Source organism: Armigeres subalbatus, chromosome 2, assembly GCF_024139115.2.
Source record: "Armigeres subalbatus isolate Guangzhou_Male chromosome 2, GZ_Asu_2, whole genome shotgun sequence".
NCBI classification, from domain to species: domain Eukaryota; kingdom Metazoa; phylum Arthropoda; class Insecta; order Diptera; family Culicidae; genus Armigeres; species Armigeres subalbatus.
The window spans coordinates 58,196,343-58,222,783 of record NC_085140.1 but is presented as its reverse complement, the minus strand read 5'-3'; the positions used below and the strand labels follow the sequence as shown (position 1 = coordinate 58,222,783).

The 26,441-nt window shown below is 40.7% G+C and overlaps 3 protein-coding genes across 4 annotated transcripts in view; all 3 read left to right on the top strand.

Moving 5' to 3' along the window:
* LOC134214431 (uncharacterized) overlaps positions 1-26,441 on the top strand; it is a 481,597-nt gene that overhangs the window by 295,847 nt on the left and 159,309 nt on the right. The gene's annotated exons all lie outside the window — the stretch shown is intronic.
* Positions 974-13,016, top strand: LOC134214422 (uncharacterized). Its single transcript, XM_062693798.1, has 3 exons — positions 974-1,418; positions 1,608-1,862; positions 12,696-13,016. The coding sequence occupies exons 1-3, from the start codon at positions 1,238-1,240 to the stop codon at positions 12,860-12,862; spliced, it is 603 nt and encodes a 200-aa protein (XP_062549782.1). The 5' UTR covers positions 974-1,237; the 3' UTR covers positions 12,863-13,016.
* Positions 13,582-14,444, top strand: LOC134214423 (uncharacterized). The gene is made up of 3 exons (XM_062693799.1): positions 13,582-13,817; positions 13,881-14,117; positions 14,186-14,444. The coding sequence occupies exons 1-3, from the start codon at positions 13,676-13,678 to the stop codon at positions 14,326-14,328; spliced, it is 522 nt and encodes a 173-aa protein (XP_062549783.1). The 5' UTR covers positions 13,582-13,675; the 3' UTR covers positions 14,329-14,444.

Here is a 26,441-nt window from a genome sequence, read left to right as displayed (position 1 = left end):
ACGTAGAAATAATATTAATATAAGGCATCTTCCGTAACTCATCTTCTATGCCCTTCTTATGTACTATGAACTCCATGGTGAAGCATCCTCGCCCATCATGCGAAAATCAAACAAATAACAATAAACGTCACCCCGGCTCATGATGTTTTTCATTCACTTCAACAATTGCTCTCATCGGTTTCACAACAATCACACGTCATAGATTATGTACCTATGTTCAAATCAGTTGGTTACCACTTCGCGAGCCTCTGTTTCGCACCATTGCACACATCCTGTCGAGATGTGGTACGTACTACATGGAGTCTGATGTGCTTTTACGGGGATAACCTTTGTGATGGAGAGCTATTTTGGAACGGAGCGAATGCTATGACAAATCTAATTTGAATAGGTATTTTTTTGGACTCAAGATTATAAAAAATAAATTTCCCAATTTAAATAAAATTTGACATCAAAGATGATATATGGGATATGATAGAACCAGGTTTAAGAGTCGTTTTCATGACTTCGGTGGTTGTCTCTCGTGGGGAACAGGCTGAAGGAAAACAAACGCGGATTAAAAAAATGGAAATGATAATTTTCAAATCCTGTTTTAATCATTTTTAAATTTCAATCAATTGCCATTCAATTCTTATCCAACAAGAATCCTACTCAATTCAGTTGAAAACATATGTATTCTCAATCGTTGTCAATTAAGTTAAATCCAATCCAATTTCTTTTCTTTCCTCCACTCGGGTGAGATGACGAAGAGTAATCCCAAAACGTTTGATTTTTCGCCTGCATTATGTGCCGAAGTGATTCCCCTTAATTCACTCTGTGTCTAAAATAGGTTCGGTTCATATTCTCAAACCTCAAACAGCACCGTGTTGTTTGCTGATAATGATCCTCCTCATATTTCTTCGTACGATCGACACCAAACGGCATGGCTATCGGCGCTGTTGTCGTAGTCGCCGTCATCGTCGTCAAGAGCAGATTACTTTCCTTAGCACTATGATCCCGCGTGCACATCGCGCACTGTCCTACTGACAAAGTGTCTACGGATCATATGGTCAGACACCCTCCGCCACCGGAGACAGTCATCAGTTGGATTCTGTGCGAAACGGAACGTGAGGTGTTTGAATCGTGAATATTGTCCCACGCACGATTCAGAAAGTGTTTGCTGCGGTTCAGTTTCCAAATCCACCTGATTGGATCTTGAACTTGAAGCAGGGCTACTTCTATCACTTGGTCAACCTTGATCATGGAGCGGATATTTAGTGGATACATCAAGGCGCATGGATATGCGATCGCGGCAGCTTCCCTAACGTTTGGATGTATCTTCGCCGTGAATGTGATCCAGCTCGAAAATTTCCCGCACTCTGCTAGATTGTTTGAGATTGACGGCGACGGCGAGGAAGATGCCAACAGTGACGACGACATCGGTGAGCTATTTTTGAATCAATTTTGTACCCCACATTATGGCCCCTCTAGTTCGGAGTGATTACTTGACAAAGAGGATGGCTGCCATAACGATGTTTACGTTGACACCTGTTTACGACACTCATCAACTGATGCGTGTTGACTTTGTAGAAGACTAACGATGCTTTGTTTCGACCTTGCTCTCGGCATAGATGTTGATCGGATAACTGCCGGAGACACGTACTTCCGAATGCAACCAATGGGACAGTTGATATTCTCGCTGGCCTGGGTGCTGGCGGGGACGATCTTCTTGCTGGGGCTTCTGTTCGAGAAGAAAAAGACGATAATGCCGTTCGCCACCGTGTTTGCCATCGATTGGAGCGTGATTCTGATACGACATCTGACGCGGCTGGAGCATGTGAGCTTCCAGGAGTTGATGTTTTCATCCGGCACAGCTGTATTAGTTGGTGAGCATTGAAACTTAAACGAATGATAAATATGGTAATCGGTTGGTTGATGAGGTATATATAACTGCAGAAGGACACAAACGCCTAATTTAATTGCCAGGACATTATGCTCAATTTGTACATATCTCGCGCTAAGTTTCATAGGGCGTAACTGTATTGATTGATTTCTCTTAATCGATTTTATATTTTGTTAATAACTCAATTGTTTCAAAAGCAACAACCGTGATTATTGATTCTGGTACAAGATACAATCCTTTATCACACCAATCCATTAAATCATCGACAAACTAGCGCAATTCGGTACAGTAATAAAAAAACATCGACGAAGAGAAATCGATCTATACAGTTACGCCCCTATGAAACTAAGCGCGAGATATTTATATTTATTATTATGTAGCCGTCACCTCGCTTTTTTGTCGATACTAATGCCAACTGGTGATCAGCACCTCTGTGAATTATCTGTTCGCGCATGCTGCCACTGACCAAAGATGAAAAATAATTATTGTCTTTCGCTGTTACCATATTCCATGAATCTGACTATCTATGCCCCTGAAAGCGTTATTTTATTTCGAAATTGATTCACCTTAAGCTCACCTTAGCTTTTATAACCATTGGCCATATAAAATCCTTTTAAAAATCAAATCATGAATGGTTTCCTTAGCAGAGAAACATTACTACGGTAAGAAAACTGCTAGCAGCTGACAACAATTGAGTGATAATCAAGAAGCATGTTGTTGCATCAGAAAACACAAGTAATACGAATAATCAGTTACGGTTGCTTTGTGATACTGTCTATAATCACAAGACATAAAGGAAATACATAAAATAATCGGATTCTCATGAAAAAAAATAATACGAATGAGGGGTCCGTGACGTTAGGCATAAGTACGTTAAGCATAAGTACGTTAGGCATAATGGACGTTAGGCATAATGTACGGTTGGCATAATGGACGTTTGGCATAATTCTGCCTTCTTTATGTCATGGGCTGTTCTTTGGGTCATTTTATGCCTAACGTCAGTTATACCCAACGCCCATTATGCCTAACGTACTTATGAAAATACCCCCAGGAATTAATTTGGTTATACATCCAGAAGTTCTTTCAGGCATACCTTCAAAAGATCCTCAGGAGTTCCATCATAAATTTATCTAAGTAATACATCGAAGTTTCCTCTAGTGATTCATTACTAAATTTCTCAAGGTGTTTTTGTTTCCATAATCCTCCCCAATTAAATTTAGAAATACCTCCAGAAATTCCTTTAGGAATTCTTTTAAAAATTTCTTAAGCCCGTTTCGGCCCGGGCTACGATTTCAGAATATAAAATCCACCGTTCTCGTGTTTTTTGACCGATTTGCATCAAATTTGAGGAGAGATGCATTAAACCCTATATTTTTGTGTACCGTCGTCGGGGGTGACAATGGGTCAAATGGGGGTGAGAATGGGTCACTGTTTCAACCACTTAGAATGCTTATAGAATAGATTGAATGTATCTGATGGCAAGAAGACTAAAATATAAGAGACCTTTTTGAACGATTTTGCTCTATGACCTCCAGACTGCCGGTGAGAGCGATGACCCATTCTCACCCCCCAGACCCATTGTCACCCCCGATGGCGGTAGATGTATTGATTTGGAGATTGGGTCCTTGGGGACTGTTTTACAAAGGGGGTCCCCTGGGTCAAATGGGGTCAAAAATAGGTCAACTTCCTTTTAATCGTAGATAACTAGTAGTAAATGCTCTCAATAATGATGCAATCGTTTTTATTCATCATTTTGCAATAGTAATGGGAATGGAAACTGCACGTTTGGACCTCCAAAATCCAGTTACAGATGTTCCGGAAACCTGGTTCACACAGGGAAGTGGTCACTTTTTGAGTTGTTCTGAAACCCAGCTTGTGACACATCGAACTTCATGACTTTGCAACACAAGCACAATAGAAGGCATTTGCAGAACGTCTGAGCTCATTGGCCACTTCCGGAGGTTCCCTGGGAACCTGATGCCCTCAGGGAAGTGGTCACTTTTTGAGTGGTTCTGAAACCCAGCATCGAACTTCATGACTTTGCAACACAAGCACAATAGAAGGCATTTGCAGAACGTCTGAGCTCATTGGCCACTTCCGGAGGTTCCCTGGGAACCTGATGCCCTCAGGGAAGTGGTAGCTTTTTGATTGATTCTTAAATCCAGCTTGCGAAACATCAAACTTCATGATTATGCAACACAGATACAATAGAAGGCATTTGCACGGCATCTGGGCACATCGGCCACTTCCGGGGGTTTCTTGGGAACCTGATGCTCAACGGCTCTGAAAAACAGCTTACGATACATCAACCTGAATGATTTTGTTTACTCCAAATAATCTAGTGTGTGTTTCGGAGCATCCTTTCCTGCACCGGACTGGGAATCTAACCCAGCTTTGTTCACCTGGAGTACCATAAAAAAGTGATCACTTTTCTGGCTGCACAGGTATCCCGCGAAGCTCAAGAAGAATTCAATTTGTCTTGCTGTTCTGCTAATATTGTCTTTTATATTCTGGTTGTAAAATCATGTAATGATGCCATGATATATAGCAAGTTGGGTTTCAGGACCATTCAAACGGTGACCGCTTCCCAAGGGGGCGGTTTCTAGCCCAATGTCCCAAGATGCTCTGCAAATGTGCAAATGCCTTCTACTGATTTATGTTACAAAATCATCAAGTTCGATGTGTCGCAAGCTGGGTTTCATAACCAGCCAAAATTGTGAAATGCAGTAGGTTTCCAGGGAACCTCCACAATTGGCCAATGTGCACACATGCTCTGCAAATACCTTCTATGAAATGTGTGTTGCAAGCTGGGTTTAAAAACGAATCAAAAAGTGACCACTTACCTCCGGGAGTGGCTAATGTGCACGGATAATCTGCAAATGTCTTCTGTTATATTTGTGTTGTTTGATGTGTCGCAAGCTGGATTTCAGAACTACTCAAAAAGTGACCACTTCCCTGAGGGCACCAGGTTCCCAGGGAACCTCCAGAAGTGGTCAATGCACCCAGATGCTGTGTAAATGCCTTCTATTGTATTTGTGCTGCATAATCATGAAGTTTGATGTGTCGCAAGCTGGATTTCAGAACTACTCAAAAAGTGACCACTTCCCAGAGTGCATGATGTTCCCAGGGAACCTCCGGAAGTGGCTCATGTGCACAGATGTTCTGCAAATGTCTTCTATTATATTTGTGTTGCAAAATCATGAAGTTTGATGTGCCGCAAGCTGGGTTTCAGAATCACTCAAAAAGCGACCTCTTGCCTGAGGACACCAGGTTCCCAGGGAACCTCCGGAAGTGGTCAATGTGCCTAGATACTGTGAACCCAGTAAACCACATATCGTATAACAAACAGCAAATAAAGTCCATCAAAAATCTGAATCGCATTGTATATCAAACTTTGTCAGATTATTGTCAAAGGATGTTGTATTGAATGCTTCGTATACGACAATTTTTACCGTAGTGAAAAACTCGTAATGACTTATACTCCTTGCAATATCCTATATGAGTGCGAATGAATGTCTATGTGAATCGTAATACAATCGAAACCACTTCAGTCCAAACGGCTTGTTGAAGTTTCAAGCAGTTGTAAAGATATTAATTGCGTAGTTTATGTTGGACAAAAAATCCGAATCATTACAAGATGTGCAGTATGGTGCAGTGGTAGAGTAACCGCCTGCAAATCCAAAGATCGCGTGTTCGAGACTTGGTGCTGGTAAGATTTTTTTTATTTTTCATATTTTTATGTGTAATCGTAATACTGTTCTCATGATGTCGGGAAAAATCGTATAATAAAACTCGTATGTACCTATATCGCCTCCACTTTGGTACGTATATAGCCAATCTGTGCATTATATACGATTAAGTTGGTTCTTATATAATAACCTATATCAAGAGATATAGGTACCAAAATGTTGACTGGGAAAATGCCTTCTATTGTATTTGTGTTGAAAAATGTGTCGCAAGCTGGGTTTTAGAATCAATAAAAAGGTGACCACTTCCCTGGGGGAACCAGGTTCCCGGGCCGAAACGGGTTAAAAAAATATCTAAAATTTATTTTGGAAACTCCTCCGGATTTTTCTTCAGGAATTCCTTTAGCAAATATTCAGAAAATCTTTCAAATTTTTCGATGCCCAAATTCTATATAGTTTTTGCAAAGAATCTTATCTTCTTCTTCTTCTTCTTCTTCTTCTTCTTCTTCTTCTTCTTCTTCTTCTTCTTCTTCTTCTTCTTCGTCTTCTTCTTCTTCTTCTTCTTCTTCTTCTTCTTCTTCTTCTTATAAGCATTACATCCCCAAACTGGGACAGAGCCGCCTCGCCTTCATTTCATTTATTTAGTCTACATCTAAACAGATAACACTGAATCAACAATTTGACGCCACAATACACGGTTCGAGGCCGCATCTCTCCATCCTCGAATACGCCCCACGCTCGCCAAGTCATTTTGCACCTGGTCTGCCCATCTCGCTCGCTGCGCTCCACGTCGTCTCGTCCCTGCTGGATCGGAAGCGAACACCATCTTTGCAGGGTTGCTGTCCGGCATTCTTGCAACATGCCCTGCCCATCGTACCCTTCCGGCTTTAGCTACCTTCTGGATACTGGGTTCGCCGTAGAGTTGGGCGAGCTCGTGGTTCATTCTTCGCCGCCACACACCGTCTTCTTGCACACCGCCAAAGATGGTCCTAAGCACCCGTCCCTCGAATACTCCGAGTGCTTGCAAGTCCTTCTCGAGCATTGTCCATGTATCATGTCCGTAGAGGACTACCGGTCTTATTAACGTCTTGTACATGACACATTTGGTGCGGTGGCGAATCTTTTTTGACCGCAGTTTCTTCTGGAGCCCGTAGTAGGCCCGACTTCCACAGATGATGCGCCTTCGTATTTCACGACTGACATTGTTATCAGCCGTTAGCAAGGATCCGAGGTAGACGAATTCCTCGACCACCTCGAAGGTATCCCCGTCTATCGTAACACTGCTTCCCAGGCGGGCCCTGTCGCGCTCGGTTCCGCCCACATGCATGTACTTTGTCTTTGACGCATTCACCACCAGTTCAACTTTTGCTGCTTCACGTTTCAGGCGGGTGTACAGTTCTGTCACCTTTGCAAATGTTCGGCCGACAATGTCCATGTCATCCGCGAAACAAATAAATTGGCTGGATCTATTGATAATCGTACCCAGGCTGTTACACCCGGCTCTCCGCATGACACCTTCTAGCGCAATGTTGAACAACATCCATCACCTTGTCTTAGTCACCGGCGCGATTCGAACGAACTGGAATGATCGCCCGAAATCTTCACACAGTTTTGCACACCATCCACCGTTGCTTTGATCGGTCTATTAAGTTTCCCAAGGAAGCTGTTCTCGTTCATATTTTTTCATAACTCTACGCGGTCTATACTGTCGAATGCCGCCTTGAAATCAACGAACAGATGGTGCGTTGGGACCTGATATTCACGGAATTATTGAAGGATTTGCCGTACAGTAAAGATCTGGTCCGTTGTCGAGCGGCAGTCAACGAAGCCGGCTTGTTAACTTCCCACGAACTCATTCACTAATGGTGACAGACGACGGAAGATGATCTGGGATATCACTTTGTAGGCGGCATTAAGGATGATGATCGCTCGAAAGTTCTCACACTACAGCTTGTCGCCTTTCTTGTAGATGGGGCATATAACGCCTTCCTTCCACTCCTCCGGTAGCTGTTCAGTTTCCCAGATTCTGACTATCAATTTGTGCAGGCAAGTGGCTAGCTTTTCCGGTCCCATCTTGATGAGCTTAGCTCCGATACCATCCTTACCAGCTGATTTATTGGTCTTTAGCTGTTGGATGGCATCCTTAACTTCTCTCAAGATGGGGGCTGGTTGGCTTCCATCGTCCGCTGAACTGACGTAGTCATCTCCTCCGCTGCCTTGACTTTCACTGCCTGTACTCTCAGCGCCATTCAAATGTTCCTCGTAGTGCTGCTTCCACCTTTCGATCACCACACGTTCGTCCGTCAAGATGCTCCCATCTTTATCCCGGCACGTTTCGGCTGGCGGCACGAAGCCTTTGCGGGATGCGTTGAACTTCTGGTAGAACTTACATGTTTCTTGAGAACGGCACAGCTGTTCCATCTCCTCGCACTCCGCTTCTTCCAGGCGGCGTTTCTTCTCCTGAAAAAGGCGAGTCTGCTGTCTCCGCTTCCGTCTATAACGTTCCACGTTCTGCCGGGTACCTTGCTGCAGCGCGACCGCCCGCGCTGCGTCCTTCTCCTTCAGAATCTGTCTGCACTCTTCGTCGAATCAATTGTTCCGTCGACTTCGTCCCACATACCCGACGTTGTTCTCCGCTGCGTCGTTAATGGCTGCTTTAACTGTATTCCAGCAGTCCCCAAGAGGGGCCTCATCGAGCTCACCCTCTTCCGGCAACGCTGCCTCGAGATGCTGCGCGTATGCAGTGGCGACATCAGGTTGCTTCAGTCGCTCTAGGCCGTACCGCGGCGGTCGTCGGTACCGAACATTGTTGATGACGGATAGTTTTGGGCGCAGTTTAACCATCACCAGATTGTGGTCAGAGTCGATGTTAGCGCCAAGATATCTCCTGACGTCGATAATGTCGGAGAAGTGCCGTCCATCAATCAGGACTTGGGCGATTTGTGATTCTGTCTGCAGTGGTGATCTCCAGGTGTACCGATACGGAAGGCTGTGTTGGAAGTTGGTGCTGCGAATGGCCATATTCTTGGAGACGGCGAAATCAATTAGTCGTAGGCCGTTTTCGTTCGTCAACCGGTGAGCGCTGAACTTTCCAATAGTCTGTCTAAACTCCTCCTCTTGGCTGTCGTACTCACGTTCCAGCTGCGCGTAGAATGCGTCCTTATCATCATCAGTGCTTCCGGAGTGTGGGCTATGGACGTTGATTACGCTGAAGTTGAAGAACCGGCCTTTGATTCTCAACCTGCACATTCTCTCGTTGATCGGCCACCACCCGATCACGCGCCTTTGCATATCGCCCATCACTATGAAAGCTGTTCCCAGCTCATGTGTGTTGCCGCAGCTCTGGTAGATGGTATGATTACCTCTAAACGTTCGCACCATTGATCCCTTCCAACAAACCTCCTGCAGCGCTACGATGCCGAATCCACGGTCCTTGAGTACATCGGCGAGTATGCGTGTGCTCCCGATGAAGTTGCAACCCAGGATTTTGGAAGCGATAAACACGGTGCATAAAGACATCAAATTCACCCACGAGGAGGAAAAGGAAGGTAAATTACTTTTCTTGGATCTACTGGTTATCAAGGGAACAAATGCAACATTAGACTTCGAAATCTACAGGAAGCCCACCAACACCATGAGAGTCATCCCATACACATCAAATCATTCGTATCAGCATAAAATGGCAGCTTTTCATCACATGATCCACAGGATGCAGACGATTCCCCTGAGCGAAGAAGGAAAAACGAAGGAGCTACAACACATCTTGGAAACAGCGAGGATCAACGGATACAAGGAAAGAACAATACAAAGCAATCATCAACAAGAAGCAGATGAGCCTACGGAAAAACGAACTGACAACACTGACACCGATCGATGAACCGCTGAAGAGGGTATCGGTCCCCTATGATCGACACATCACCCACCAGCTACGCCATCGACTGAGGAAATTCGGCATCGATTTAGTATTCTCCAGCAGAAGCAATCAACTGAAGACACTGTTGGGCTCCACAGAGGATAGAGTAGAAATGTTAAATAAGGCCGGGGTTTATCAAATTAATTGTTCACAGTGTGATAAAGTATATGTAGGTCAAACAAAAAGATCGTTAGATGTAAGGTTCAAAGAACATATTGCAGAAGTAAGTAAGGCTAAGAGGGAAACTACGATGTTTCTCACACTATTCTGGTCCCGTTGATCAACATTTCGTGAAATCGCTGTCTCAGTATCCACGATTATCTGCTCTAGATCCGCTTTCTGGGTTGTCGCTTTCTGGGAAATATCTACCCAGGATTTTGGAAGCGATAAACAACGTGCATAAAGACATCAAATTCACCCACGAGGAGGAAAAGGAAGGTAAATTACCTTTCTTGGATCTACTGGTTATCAAGGGAACAAATGCAACATTAGACTTCGAAATCTACAGGAAGCCCATACATGCCTAAGGTAGCTGAACATATATATCAGGAAAATCATTCAATTACGACATCAAACATTAAAATTTTAAGAAATGTCTCTTCTCCGTGGAAACTTGATGTTGCTGAGAGCTTGGAAATCTACCGACAGGTACAAACGCGGTTGTTGAATAAAGATCAAGGAAATGGTAGCTCCTGGCTCTTCAAGTTTATACCTAAGCATTAAGCGCATCAAGCGAGTATAAATAAGCACCGTGGTAAGATAAGTACCTAGTTACATTATTATACCTACGCATAGTATAAATAGTGTAAGCTGCGATCATTTTCTTCAAGTCGAGTCAAGTACGAGACACTGAAGACGGCCTTACTTTTGAGGTCGAAATACGTATCTGTCAAGATACAATTAAGTGGTGGAATTCAATGGGATTGTATAAACTCGTCTTATGACAGGTGAAAACATTCCACTAAAAAGCTCAAAATAATTTTCTTATTTGTGTTAGTTAACAAATAACTTTTCGGGTAAATTTTTTCCACAGTAGGGACGAGTAGAGTTCTACTCTAAATTGCTTCGACATTGACAGATACAATACTTGCGATCTCTCTCGCAATATGTCAAAAATTTTGTCATGAAGCGTGTATACAAACATTGGCCATCCACGATTATGCCCTTCAAATAATTGCCTAGCTTCTGGCTATTAGTCAACCAGCACCACGAACCCTCGCCGCTTGGTTCAGCGGGTTACAAAATTTCTCTTTAATGTTTATTTTGCTGATGGTCTACCAACACAAGCAAACGTCGATAAACCCCGCACCTTTATTATTTGCAATGGAATATAGCTGTCAACCCACAAAACAAACCACACGGAATCACAAATCAGCTCAGTTTTGTACAGGCAGAAAAATTTCTCGTAAAACTGAGTTTGAAACAAAAAGAGTTTTTCGTGGCAATTCAAAAAACAAAAACACAAGGAACAAATTCGGAATTATTATATGTATGAACATCTCGCATGGGCAGTTCCTTAGTACTTAACATCAATCAAGAGAGAAAGAGAGTCAGAAAACTATCTGTGTGTAAGTTAAAAATTGAGGTTGTTTACTTAGTTTTATATGCTTTAAACATATTTCTTTGGGGTCTTATTTGCGTTCTTATCTGTTTGTCTACAAAATAAAGTGTTGTGATTAAAAAACGAATTTGAACCTATTGGAACCTTTGAAACACCAAAAACTGAAAAGCGATAGAATGATTGTGGTCTTCGCCTAATGAGAAGTGGGAATTGAGGAGTAAGAAGTCAGTTCTTCTTTTTTCCTTTATTTTACTTCTATTTTTTTCTACCTTCACTCTTCTGACTTATTTTTTCTTCCATCTTTCCTCCTACCTCCTTCTTGCTTTTTTTCTTAATACTTTCCCAATTTAAATTTTTCCTTCTTCTTCTTTTCCTTCTTGCTCCTATGTTTTTAATTTTTCAGTTTTTAATTTTCCTTCTTCCCTTTTCTTCACTCTTGCATACTACTTGTTTCCTTTAGCCTTTTTATTTTTCGTTTCTTCATTCTTCCTTATTTCCTTTTCTTTATTCCTTCTTCCTCCCTTTTCTTCCTTTTTCCTACTTCCTCCTTCTTCCTTTCCTCTTCCTTTTTCTTCTTCCTTCCTTCTTCCTGCTGTATTCTTCCATCTTCTTTCTTCTTCCTACTTCCTTCCTTCCTGAAAAAGGATTTCATTCTTCCTTCTTGTTTTTTCTTCCTTCTTTCTTCCTCTTCTCTTTTTTCCTTTTTAGTTCTTCGTTCTCTGTTCTTCCTTTTTCCTTCGGTCTTCTCATTTTTACCTTCTTGCTTCTTCTTTTAACCTTCTTCCTTCTTCCAGCTGGGCGAGGGGTGGAGAATGACAATATTTCCATCATCACTAGATGGATAGATAGAAATGATATATGAGTAGGTATATCACCAAAATTGCATTTTTTTAAATCCGTTGTTTTAATCCCACAACTCTAGCAAAAAATTGAACACCTCTAGACACAAAATTTTGTAATGCCCAAAAATTAGAAAAACCTGAGAAAATCGGGCAAAAAACGAATGAGATATAGCCATTTCAACATTAAATCACATCGATTTTCTGATTGAATGAATCCTAGTGTTAAGCGTTAGGAAAATCTGAGAAACACACCTCAAGAAATCGTCGTCTTCGTCGGGGAAAGTCACGTAGTAAAACATCTCTATCTCTCATATGAAACGATGGCACAAATCTCCCAAATTGAGGGGATCGTGTCCCTGGAGTCGACGTTCGGATACCATGCGACATGGGAGGCTTGCACGAATTATTTTAACTTATCACCTAATAAAACAACGTTTAGCCAACAAAGACCTACAGGATATAATCCACGGTACGACACACTTTTTGCCAACCAGTTCACACTTGTTCAAATAATGATTGATTGACTACATAGAACAATAAAATTTCCTGAAGGTGCTCTAAGATTTTAAAATTGATCTAGATTTTAAATCCAATGGTCTTACAGGTGTTCCCAATTGTCAACTTTGATTATTTTTGAATGTTTATCAGTTCAGGAATATAACAGATGTTCATATCAGTTTAATATTAAGTCAGACTATTTTGTAGAATATCCACAGGAAGGAAAGTCTTTGGAAACCAACCGTTTACTATTCATCATGTTCCATATCATCACCACTATATATTGAACATAATCGATATTGTGTAATCTTTTCAGTTATTCCCATGTACGTGGGCTTCACATTGGCTGCCCTCTACCGATTGTTCGATTTACGCGCTCGAGAACGGGCCCGGCAGGTCGAAGAGAACGAAGACTTAGAAAACGGTCGAAAACCGGTCAAATTCATCCTGGGTGATGAGCTGGACGACTCCTGGATCAGCTAGTCCACGACCATTTTCCTTTATGCTTAAGTTTCAGTGTTAACCACTGTTTAGTATTAACATCCCTCACTAGTAACAAAACATGTGATTTCTCACTTGCTTGTATATATTTTCACTTGTAAGAAAAGGCCAATTAAAATCATCTCATTGAACTAGAGCGTTGGAACTGAAAACAATCATCATTGATTCGATTGATCCCTGTGGCTTGTGGTAAACATTCCATTCACTGGAGGAGTGCCTGATCATCATCGAATGACTTTCGATCATGGTAATCTCGAACAACAGTCAATTGTGTTATCGCGCCTCACTGCAACACGGAGTTCAGGGTACAGTGGCCGGTTGCCGAGCAAAATACAAAATGTGTTGCTCCATGCAACTACCAGCGTAAAAGTAGTAACGTGTGTTATTGAAAAATAGAGAACAATCAAAATCCTGATAGCGTTTTTGCTTAAATTTCACCAAATCTGATAACAGCATCGGTGATTAGTAAGTAATTGAAAGACAAACTCCAGGAGGGCCAAAAACGATTGCCTTCAGAAATTATTCCATTATTACTTAAAATTTAGTCCAGCAATCCCAAAAGCACTTTGTGACAAATTTTCTAGCTTTTCTAGTTAGCACTTTCTGTTTTCAAATTTTTCGAGCTTCTATTGATAAGCACACCATCGTGCTACAGATTGAACTTCAACGGTGTACTGTCTTATCAGCGGTGTAGCTCATTATAGATCGGTTCTTGGAAGAGCCATCCCAGTGGAAAAAAAAAAATCGAATTCAGTCGATCGTTTGAATTACAGTCGTTTACATTGATCGTCAAGAATGGAGAAGCAACTGTCGCGATATCTCCATTTCAATGGATATCTGGTGTTCGGTTGTACGCTGTTGATCGTGTTTTACGAATCGGTTTCACTGGTGAGGCAAACGCTGTATTACGAGCAACTTCCGGAAGTATTTCAGGAAAGTGCGTATTTCGTACTCAATGAATATAGATTGTTTCCAAGAAAAGGTTGTTTATTATTTACAGATACGTTTATCAGGAGATGCTTGGTAGGGCGATGGATTGCGGCAATCGTTTGGTTGGTTGCCCTTGCGGCGTATTTCATGGCACTGAAATGGAAAGATGCTAATTTTTTAAAGCCAGCCAAATTACTTTTCTGCATCGATTTTCTTGTGATTTTGGTAGAGGATACGATTCGAACGTGCAGAGGCGATGGGGACGAAAGATTCATAAGAGATGAGCAATGCCTGATCGTTTATTTGGGTATGTCGAATTGTGCAGGAGTTGAGATATGTCTGGTTTATTTGATAATCATTTATTATTATTTTTAGTTACTGTTGCCTACGTGATGTATACTCTGAACACACTTCAAGCCTTGTTTCATCGGATACATTTGGAAGCGAAAAGCAGACAGAGTAAACTTAATTTGATCAGCTGTGCCAGCACAGGTTGTGCAGTGGAAATAAAAACGTGAACTACTTGAATAACAAAATTCGATATTACTGAAAAAATCTGTTTAAAATTGATATCTCATTCAAGAAAACGCTAGTTAAATGCTATTTGAAAATAAAGTGAAATCAATATTTAAAACGTTTTCGTATTCACTTACAATCATATAGGGAACAAGCGCTAGGTAAGATAATTCAATTAAGTGTATTGGTTCATAAATCCTTTTTGTTCTACATAAAGTAGGTAATTGTTTTCACGCTTCAACCCCTAACGGTCATTCACGAAGCAGACAATTTACACTTTCATGCCCTGTCATGAAATAAAAATGTGTGAGATTTTTATTACATGCCTTTCATCCTTGCATTCTTCAAAAAGAAACGGTGAACGCTTCAAATAAGATACGATTTTAAAACGATTCTTACTCGCTAATGAGTTTTGCCTTTCTCGTATACTAAGTATACGGTAAAGGCTATATGATCGCTCCAAAAACAAACTTTTTATAGAAGGCCCGGAGACCCATAGTGTTATACATCTGTGTGTATGTGTGTGTCTGTGTGTGTATGTGTGTGTGTCTGTGCGCATCCACCCAAAAAAAGTGTCACTCATTTTTCAGGTACTTGGTCAGATCGGACTATGGGCTCGGAAGTTATGGCCAAAATACCACTTTTTATTGGAAAAATAAGGTAAAAAAAATGTCACTCATTTTTCAGGTACTTATCCTTAACCGATTTACTCGCAACAAATTGCATTCGACGCAGGATACTCTACCATTGTTTCCTATTGAAAATTGGCCAGATCGGACTATGGGCTCAAGAGAAATGGCCAAAATACTATTTTCATAATGCACGAGAAAGGCACCATCACTGCTAGGTGGATTAATCTGTTTTTTTTTTCTATAAATTGATAGTTTAAAAGTAAGATTGCGTGTGAGTGTTAATCAGCCTCGGTCAGGGTTTGAATCCAAAGGAGAATGAGAAAATCTCTCACTTATCATGTCTGTATACACTCTCGATAGGTAGCATACCACGAGAGACATTTCTCGGTAGCTGTTACGATAATGAACTGATTCGGGGGGTACAACTAGAGGTGTGCGCCGGTCCAAAAATCGTCAGCGGCGGCGTTTGTCAGAATTTTGGCCGGCGGCGGCGGCGTGAATCGGCGTGGCAATTTTTGTTATTACATTCATATTTTTTAAAGTTTTTCTTCGCATTTTTTTTTTATATTTTCAAGACATTAAGGGAAGAATCTTTAGAATTTCACGGGAAAAGTCTGAGGTGCTTCCCCACAAAATTCACTTTTTTTCTTTTTTTTTCGTTTTTTCAAAATATTCATTTGAAAATTATTTTCGAATTTTTCACGGGAACTACTTTGAAGTTTCGAGAATTCTTTAGAACTTTCAAGGGAAGCTCTTTAGAACTCGCAACGAAAATTATTAGTGAAAAGTCTTCAGATTTTCAATCAATCAATCCAAAATTACTACAGGAGAATGTTTAGAATATCCACTGAAAGTTTTTCGAAATTTCTGTTTAATAATTTTCGAAATATACACAGAAAATTCTGCGAAAAATGCCGAAAAACTTTAATTGGATAATCTCCGGCATTTTCACGAGATGTTCCGGAGATTTCACGAAAGATTATTTAGAGTTTCATAGGAAATTTAATGGAATTTGCATGTTTCTTTCAATTTCTACGGGACATTGCTTGTTTTGCTCATAGGAAATTCTTCGAAAATCCTACAGAAAATTACTAAAAAATGGGAGAGGGTCGTTTGGACAAAAATCATTCGACGGAAAGACATTTAGTGCGAAACGTTTATACATGGTGATCTGTTTGACCAAAAATTTGTTTGTCATTTCATTTCAGTTGTCTCTAACAGGTTGTTGACCGAAATTGTTGTTTGGCCGAATGAGTCAACAGGTTTAAAATGCCGTTTGGTCGTAATGGTCGTTTGACAGAAAGGGCCATTTGGCCGAATGGATCATACGACTAAATGGCCTTTCAGCCAGACGGCCATTTCAGCCAAATGACCTTCTCGGCACCCTATATTTTTAGTGCCTATACGGCCAAACGACTTTTTCGGCCTAATGACCAAACGATATTTTCAGTCGTATAGCCATTTCGTTAAATGACATCATCGGCCAGATGGGTCAAATGATTTATTTGACCAAGCACCTTTCGTTCCTGTCGTATGGTCGAAGGTCATTGGACGAAAAACCATTTGTTCGAATGTCGAATGTCGGCGGAATTATGTAAAAGTTTGTCCGATACGGTTGTTGGGTTGAAAATGGTTTGACCCAGTGGCGTAGCCACGGGGGTGGTTTTGGAAATAAACCACCCCCCAAAGACAAAATTTTTAGAAGAAATTTTTTTTTCGAAAAGAATGTTCAGAAACTGCTCTGCGGTCTTGAGTCCAAACTATAATAATGGTGTCGAACGCATCGAATCCGTTCAACGTCGATTTATAATGTCGATATATAATGTTAATAGGCTAAATTAAGTTACAAAACCGATGGCAGCTGACGCCTTAACATGTTTTTAGATCATCAAATTAAAAATAATAGTCAAGACATCCATAATAAAAAATTTTAAAATAAATTTGATTTTCTCCGCCTTCTGATCAAATTTAAGCTTCCGTTCCCTTAAGGATTTTCCACTAGTTAAAAACATTTTTTCGGAAATATTTACACATGTCTGGAAAAACAAATTAGTAAAGATTGTGCCAAGTTACTAAAAAGATAACTTTACTACATTTTTCATAGAAAAACACACATTTCAATAAAACCTTTGAATGGAGGATAAAAAGCGCCCATCTGATGTGCTTGACTCTGGATGTCATAGTTTGATAAGGGCGTGTGCTAATAATAATTTATTTTTAAATAATTATCAATTAAAATTTAAAAAAGTAAGAATGGAAAAGTGAGAAAATAAAAGTGAAAAGTGATGAGTGAGAAGTTATGGGTGATGAAAAGTGAGAAGTGAGAAACAACAAGTGAGAAGTAGGAATTGAGAACTCCACTAAAAAGCCCTCAATAGTTTTATAATCAATCGTGAATTGTAAGCTGAGATCCCAATGAGAACTGAGGAGTGAGATGGGAGAAGCGAGAAAAAAGAATGAGTATTGAGAAGTGAGAAGCGATAGGCAAGCAGTGAGAAGTGCGAAATAAGACGTGATCAGTGAAAAGCGAGATCAAAGTAGTGAGGTGAGAAGTAATAAGCGAGATACTTCCCGAGCAGCACACATATTGTAAACAAGTGTCAATAACCCATATACAACCAAATTTAGCCATATACAACCTATTGCAACCATATCGCTTTGAATTGTGCTGCTAGGGTTTGTGTGAGAAATGAGTAGTAAAAAAGCATGAAGAGGAATATGACAATTGATAAATTGGATGTGAGTAATGAGAAACGAGGTGAGAGGTGAGAGGTGCAAGGTACAAGGAGTGAAATTGCAGAATAGAGAAAAAAAGCGAGAAGAGAGAATTGCAGAATAGAGAAAAAAAGCGAGAAGTGAGAGTAGTAAATAGTATGGAAACTATTCAGAATAGAGTATTTTCAGCATAGATTTTTGGGCATCCAAGAAATCCCTGGAGTAAGGGCTAAAGTCCTACAAGCATAGCTGAAGATCAATCAGACTGTTTCAATTATGGCACATGTCCTTCTGGATGTGTAGAATAGAATGAGCCATTGTAAGAGATTCTGGGTCATTCAAGAAATTCCTGGAGTTAGGCTTTAAGATCTACTTGCGTCATTAAAGATGTATCGGACTGTTTTAAATGTGGTACATGTCCTTTTGGATGTGTAGAATAAAATAAGTCAGCGAGAGAGGTTCTCGGCGATCACATTATATTCTTTGCATCAGAAAGGGCAAATCCAACATTTGAAAAAATCTAAGAAATCTTTGGTTCCGCGTGTAGACCCAAAGGCCTATTCCATGGATTTCTTGGATGACCTAGAACCTATGCTGGGTTCGCATTCTATTTTATGTGTCATAAAGGGCATGTACCATGTTTAAAACAGTCCGATCAATTTTTTGATGCTCCTATATACCTTATGGCCTTGATCCAGGGATTTCTTGGACTATCAAGAAACTATAATGTAAACACATTATATTCTATGTATCACAAAGGGCATATATCACATTCGAAGCAGTCCGATAGATTGTTGGTTAATCATGTAGACCTTAAGATCTCAATTTCTAAGATCGAATTTCTTGGAAGCGTTACACGTGTACCGTGAACAGAAAATCGTGATTTGGCTCCGTAATGCACAAGGTTACATGCGCCCACCAAATAAGTTAAAGAATAATTATATCTTGTATTCACACATCAACTAGTTACACGTAAATTTAGCAAAACAAAAATTAATTAACGTTTCATAGGCTTTCATTGCAGTGGAAACATGAATAGGATTTTTCATAAATTGATACTTGATTCTTCTGTCAGTTCACTGCTGTTTGTTTACATTTTTAGGCTGGCGCGTTTTAGCTTCTGGGTGGCGCGTTTCAACCCGCATGGTTTGAATTTGCACGAAAATGCAGCACTTCAAAATAAAATCGTTTTCTCGGTATATAATTGGTTTTTCATCCAAATTTTTATTCCGTATTGTAGATGTTAAGTTAAATCAGTGGTTAACACATTGGAAGTAAATAATTTCGAACATTATAATCATTCAATTCGAAGATTTGCTTAGGGGGCGCATATTGAACGTCCCTCCCCTATTTGTGATTGTATTGTATTTAATTCCTTGACAATGTTTTTAATGTAGTGATGAAATATTGTATTTATATAAATTTTTAACCATCATTGGGGATGTATCAAGTCTGTTGATGTAATAAATAAATAAATAAAAGTTAACGGTAACGTTAACGTTTTCCGTTAATTTAACGTTAACGGTTACGTTATTTTCCATGGAAATTTCGCATGGGCAGTTCACAACGCGCATTTTCGCCTACTATGCAGCTGGACAACGTCTGCCGGGTCGACTAGTTTTTTTTATAAAATGTGGCCGAATTCGGGTTAAATTTGAGATTATACCAAATTTAATTGAAAACATTAGTTTTACATTTTATGAGAAATTTTACAGTCAAATTGTATTCATTGCATAATATATGTGAAAGGCCAATTCTATTTCCAATGCTGAATTTCCCACCTGATGTACCTTTTTTCGTGACAGTTAGCCTTCTCTTAATTCCTTAAGACATCGATCTGGATTCCCATAATTAACAAGTAACTAAGTTGAGGCTCCGGTAATGTTGACCCAAATTTTGAGATGTTTCAGAACTGGTAATAGTTAGAGATCTGATTTTTTTTGCAAAATATTAATTAAGTTAAATTAAATTTTGTTTTAAAGATAAAACATCATAATGATTTTTGGAAACACCTCTGCAAAATTGTGTGAGTTCTAGAGGTGGAAAAATGTGTAGGCGCAGAATGGAATAAACAATGAAAAGGTTGTAAATTGACAAAATGGAGTTTGTTATAGGATTTTATTTAATACTTTGAGACACTTTAACAAAATTTTAAACCTAAAAATTCACCAGGTCAGAAATCCATGAAGAAAATTGTTCCCTTCAAGTTCAAAAAACGAACTTATTTGATTAAATAGTCAAAACACTAGAGCTTACGCAGTGTGTCAGTCAGATGAAAAATCCGAAATTGGAGTAAAAAATACCGGAACCTCCGCTTGTATAGTGTGGAGTTAAAACATTAGCTTTGAGAGCTAGAAGTGCATCGCACATACGCTGCATTAAATATGTAAGTGCAATTGAAAACATATTGAACGGTCTCCAGAGAAGGACGATTGGCTTATCCGCTCGAAAACTTGGCGAATTGATTTTTTTTGTATTTTGTTTGAACTTGAGCTGAACTGTAAATGGATTTTTGTAGCGGTGAACTATTATTTCATAGTGAAAAGTTAGTATGTTCCATAGACACCGAAGTTTGGCTTAGAAACGTGATGATTGTTGATTGGTTAGGACGGAGGAAAATGAACGGTAGAGTTAACGGTGTCCGTTGGCGTTGATTCAATGCATCCCGTTAACGTTAACGTTACAATCGAAGTAGCTTAACGCAACGGCGTTGACCTTAGCCCAAGTGAAAATCAACGGTGTTAATCGTTGATTAACGTTAACAACTCTGACTCCGACACTTTAGGCCAAAGGAACTGTTCGGCCGAACGGAATTTTCGACAGTATGTATCTTTCTACCAAACGACATTCTTGGTGAAATAAATTTAGGCTAGATGGGCTTCAGTTGAATGGTTCGTTCGGTCAAATTCAAACAACATTTTGCAACATTTTAGTCGGCGTGGCAAATCATAGTACAGCGGCGTGACAAATTTTAAACGATGCAAACTTGTCGGCGCCGCCGCACAGAAGAGTAACTAGAACAAATTCGTGGACAAAACCCAAAAATATTTTTTCAACATTTATACATTCTTATATTTTTTTAGATACTGAGAAAGATTCTGCATACTATGGCTATTTCAGAAGTGACTCAAAATTTTGTAAAAAAATAAAATTAAGGCTCAAAAATGAGGTATTGACTTTGATTTTATTCACTTTATTTGTGGAGTATTTGGAAAATCTGATTTTTACATAACATAAATGTTATCAACAAGCTATTATTAGTACACAATGAGTATATTATAGTTGTATGTCTCCATTTTGTTCATGTTTATGGTCAAATTATAAATTTTATGTTTAGGTGTTGTTCACTTGAAAATCATTATTTTTATCTATTTTTTGTGTTTTTCTTCAGAGGAAAAGGTAATCTATACGGCAAGATCCGGCAAAGATAAATCACTTGGGTGTAACTTCAAGATATGGACTAAGCATTCCACGTAAAAACTCGTCCGCAAACGTCCGCAAGTTAGATTCTGAGCTATTTAAATAAAATGCGATTTTTCATCATTTTAAAACAAAATTTTACCATTTGCTCATAATTTACCACATATAACGAATCCAGAAGAAAAAATATTATATTCATTGCATCACCTTGTAGATCAACAAACAATGAGATGTAATTTTGGGATATTCTGGGTCATCTAAACTGTTCTTGAGTTCAGAATTTGCTTAACTTTTTTGTTACATGTATTTTGTATATATTCACAGCATCTCATGGACCAACCAACCAACCTGGACGAACCAAGACCAACTATCATTTTTTTTATTCTTTTCTTTATTTGGTAGGCACTCTGTGTTACTTAACTGCTACTGTGCCGAGATCTACTGTGGCATTATGCTGCCAGAATCCACACAGAATCTATTTTTAGATTTTCCATTATCATTATTGTTGTTGTTGCTTGTCCATCTCATCGTGAGTCCATTGTGTCCGTTTGTCCATGTCGTCTATCCAATGATCGTTGGCATTGTTCGGTTGCCATTTATCCGGGTAACGTTGGAGGAATGCCTCCGAAAAGAACGTGTTGTCAGTCGTCATCAGGCAGCCGTGACGGTAAGGCGTGCACCCCAGAACGCCACCGTATGGGCTGCAGATGCGGCGACTGACGAGGGTTTGGTGGAGGGGGCTGGGAATCGAACCCATGACCATTCGCTTGTAAGGCGTGTAGCCAACTACGCTACGGGACCCCCCTACCAACTATCATTGTAAAATATTTATGGGATATTTTGAATCAACCAAACTGTCCTTGATTTCAGGACTTGAGTTCTACAGCTGCTAAAGTAACCTTTTCTGTCACACTCATTACATCTCTCGGAAGACCAACAAATACCGCAAGACAGCTTTGATATATATAATTTATATAATATATAATATAATATATAATGTATAATATATAATATAATATAATTATATTATATAATTTGAGTCATCCAAACTGCCTTTGAGTTCAAAGCTTGCGACCTACAGTTATGGCAGTAGTTTTTTTGTCACTCAAAGCTCCGATATACATCCGATCTGGCGGCGTAAGGCTTCAAACACCCAAACCTGATATTATTCCCTGATAGGGAAAGGAGAAAATAGTGTTCAGAAGCAGAAAACAGTGTTTACTTTTGTGCATGCGAATTTATACAACCATTTTTCTTTTGGGATCTTGGGCATGGGATAAAATAAGTTAGATGTTTTTTTTTTCCTTTATAAATGTTAGAAAATCCATTTAGGGGTAGAGCTCTAACTACGGGTTTCTTGCTACTTTGTGAAATATAGCCATTTCAGAATCGTTCACGTAGCGGCAGCAAGAGATTTAGATTTTACATAAAACGCGAGGTTTTATTTGAAAACATATGTATTTTGAGCTTTTTATCTGGTTTTACACTGTTAGGTGGATAGATTTAGCCGAAAAACTGCATTTTCCTGCATTAATGGGCAATTATTACTTCATCCTAGGAATATCAGGCCCAAATAACCGCAAAAAATAGTTTTGGCCAAGAATTGGCTTATTTACTCCTATGTGCGCCGGAGGCGTGGCGCGGCGGCGCACACCTCTAGGTACAACCCGTGATAAATTTCTTTTTACAAGCCCCAATTGCGGGAGCACCGGTTCTGATGATGCATTTCAACTTGTTTTACACAGCTGTGCGAAAAGAATAAGGTCCCCAACATATGAGCGATAACAAAGCGTCGTATACGTCGCATCTTATACGGAAAGGGCTCCGATTTGGAGCCGGGAGATGATTTGCTGCTCTTTCGGGCTGGGTAACTTTGTCCATGCCGTGTGGTCCCCTTCATTTTCCGAAAATATCAGGACGTGATCGCTATCCAGGAACTTTCCCAGTTTTGTGCTACGGTTTTCCATATCCATGTTTAGACATCGCTCAACGGGACGGATGACGTTAAACGCTGGCCCTGATGTCCAACTCTGCCAAGGAGATCTGCTGTGATGTTACCAGGCACTCCGAAGTGCACCGGAATCCAAGTGAAGGTCGTGTTCGCTAAGACCCAGGGGTGCTTCCCGAGCAGGAGCGACGACCTCAATAACAAAAATTGGCCTTGCATAAGAGATAAAATATCAAAAAATAATACCAACATTAATATGCAAAATACTTTAGGAATAACATATTTCGGTATTTCAATATCAAAACGAATAGTAATTTGTGATGCGTTTGGTATTGAAATATGAATATATAAATATATAAATTGATGAGGAGTACCAGCTCCATGCCAGTGGACAAGCAACAGAATGTCGTCGGCGTATACATAGATGTATATGTTGGCAGGGAGCGAACAAAACACCTCGTTCATTGCCACGGGGAATAACGTGACGGTCAGGACGAAGCCTTATGGAGCTCCGGTTTTACCCGGACAGGTCCTCGAACTATGATTTTATCATAAGATAAAAAGAGCGCCCTATGAGAAAATCTGGACAAAAGCAAGGAGGTTGCCGGAAAATCCCCACTCTTTTAACTGTTGAAGAACGAAGGGGGTCCAAGTCCTGTTGAAGGCCTTGGAGATATCCAAGGAAACTAGATCCACATGCTTGCCGTCGTTGTAGGCTCTCTCCAGTACATCTCCCGGTATGCGAAATAAGTGCCCGTGCCTACCTTCGGCTTCTAATTTGCCTCTCAGCCGCCGTTTCACTAATCTCCCCATGACCTGGAGACACGGAAAGCAATGTAGTTCTTGGAGATGAATGCAACGAGGCTTTTTCGCCACTCGTCCGGAAAGATTTGATTTGACCATGCTTGGTTGATCAACTCCAGAAAACGGATTATGGCGGGGGATAACCAATCCCATCGGGACATGATGATTTCCCGTTACTGCTTAGAGGGGCTAAGGACAGCTCCGGGGCAGAAAACGGATAATTCAAATTGGCGTTTTGTGAACCAGGGGAACTCGGAAGTTGGAGAGTGATGAAAATCGGTTGTGATGTTCCGCTGAAACTCTGCTGGAATGCTGGATTATTGTTGACGGAGACTTAACCGGTAGAATATTCCCCGAGAGCGTTGGTCACCTCAGGAGGATCGAATTTGGTACGATCAAATGTGTCAATATGGATGGAGGAGGATCTTCGCCTACCATTAAGTGCGTTAACTTTTCCCCAGAGTTCTGCCACAGATGGTCCGGGGTTGACCGAGTCCGGGTAGAGTTGAGGGTGTGTTCCGTTCAAATTTGTTTCTAAGATGGTGAACATATGCCTCCCAATCAGCGGCATCGTGGCGCCATCTTGGCCTCCGGGTGATATCCGGGGGCGAGATGAGGAGAGTGATTGAAACTGTTGTTAAAAGTTATTGGTCCGCGTTCTTGAAAGATATGAGAAGAGCGATACCACGGGGATCAGACCGTCGGTCACCCAAAACTAGATGATGCGCGTTCATATCCCCATCAGGAGGATAGGGGTGAAGGAGGTGTTAATGTTTAATGATATCGCTTACCTTTCTCACGATGCCCGGTAGTGAGCTACAGGGTAAGTAGAGATTTACCACGCTGACTTGGTAACTACCTCGGATATTAACTCCGATAGCTGGAAGGTCTTCGTCGAGCTGAAGTACATCGTACCGAATTTCCCAAGGGCTCCTATCGCTAGCGAATGTCGGTTATTCAAACCTACTTTGACAGTCCACTTGTACTTCCCTCCAAGGGAGCAGTCCATGGAGTCGAGTACAACCAGATCGACTTACTATAGGCTAATATTCCACGACGAACTGTCGTGCGTGACTACTTCCTGGTTGGAAAGATTGTTCCACAGGCCGTTGATGTTCCACTGGAGACAGATATTCCCAGTTCCGGTGTAAGAAAGACGTCCGCACGGCTACCGGGGCATCTGAACAGGCTCTTCTTGCTTGACATTTCTTTGTCCACTATGTGTCAGGGGCGACCCGGACGTTCCGCGGTGGGGTCATGACGTCTGGTCTACCCAGGGTACCGTTTTGTGCGCTTCGTCCGAGACCTTCCCCGGACGTCATAGTCAGTCTAAAGGTTCCGGTTGGAGTATGGCTTCCGGTCCTAAGGTGTGTATTAGCGAGACTTTGTTTAGAGATATTGGAGACCCTGAAATGGATTCCAACATTGGAAGGGTGATTTTAGCCATAGAATCTACATATGTTTGCTTAAAGTCTTGTTGGCGTTACTGTTGTGCGAAGTCTGAGGGACGGAGAGGATGATGGAAGAGCCGTTGTTGGAATCCGCCTTCAATGGAGTGCCGCTGGATGTTAATGTAGAAGCTAGCGGAGGTATGGACGACGTGGTATTTCGCGGGGAAACGTGGCTCCGGTGGGAAGAAGCTTTGCTGTCCCGTTGCCTTTTTAACTGCTCACTCTCGATCCTGAGAGATTGTACCTCGAGACGAAGATATTCCAGCTCTTTGCATCTCTGTTGGTGGGGCGCAAAAGTCATCAGCCACTGCATAGTTGAGTCTGCTGGTTTGCAGGAGTAAGATTTCTCTGGGCGGCTTCGGCATAAGACCCTCCATTCTTCTAGTATCTGGTGCAACCTAGTAAGCGAGAGCAAAAAGCAATTCCACCATTTGTTACGATATCCCAATCAGGAGATCTAATATGTACGCGATCAGATCGAGACGACTTCCTCCACCCAGTCAACATTTTTATGCGTAATGCAATTGATTTACAACAGATAGATAAAAAAAACTGGGATTGGCAAATTTTCGTTAAAATTAGAAATGCTATTGAGAAATCGACTGTATATTTTTATTTCGATTTTAAGGACGGCTACGCAGTCTTGAATTATTGAAACAAGATGTTTATTTATCCTACGTTTCGACACGGGGATGGTGTCTTCATCTTCATACCGTATTTTTCCCCTGATGAAGACACCATCCCCGTGTCAAAACGTCGGATAAATAAACATCTTGTTTCAATAATTCAAGACTGCGTAGCCGTCCTTAAAATCGAAAGATTAGAAATGCTGTAACTCCTCATTTTCATGATTTTTGAGCAGGAAGCGAATCATGAATATAGAATGAACCATCGACGTTTTCTATCCAGTTTTCCGCGAGCGGTAATGGCCGCCAGCTTGCTTGCGGTTCAGTCTCTGATTTGACGTGTCTGGAGGTCAACTGCACCCACCGCTCAGAGAATTCTGACCAATGTTGCATATAAGAAGGTGCTGATTCAGTGAATTCAAGCCTTCTTATATACCACATTGAACAAAATGCTCGAATGGTGGGTGCAGTTGACCTCCAGAAATGTCAAATCAGAGACTAACCCGCAGGCAAGCTGGC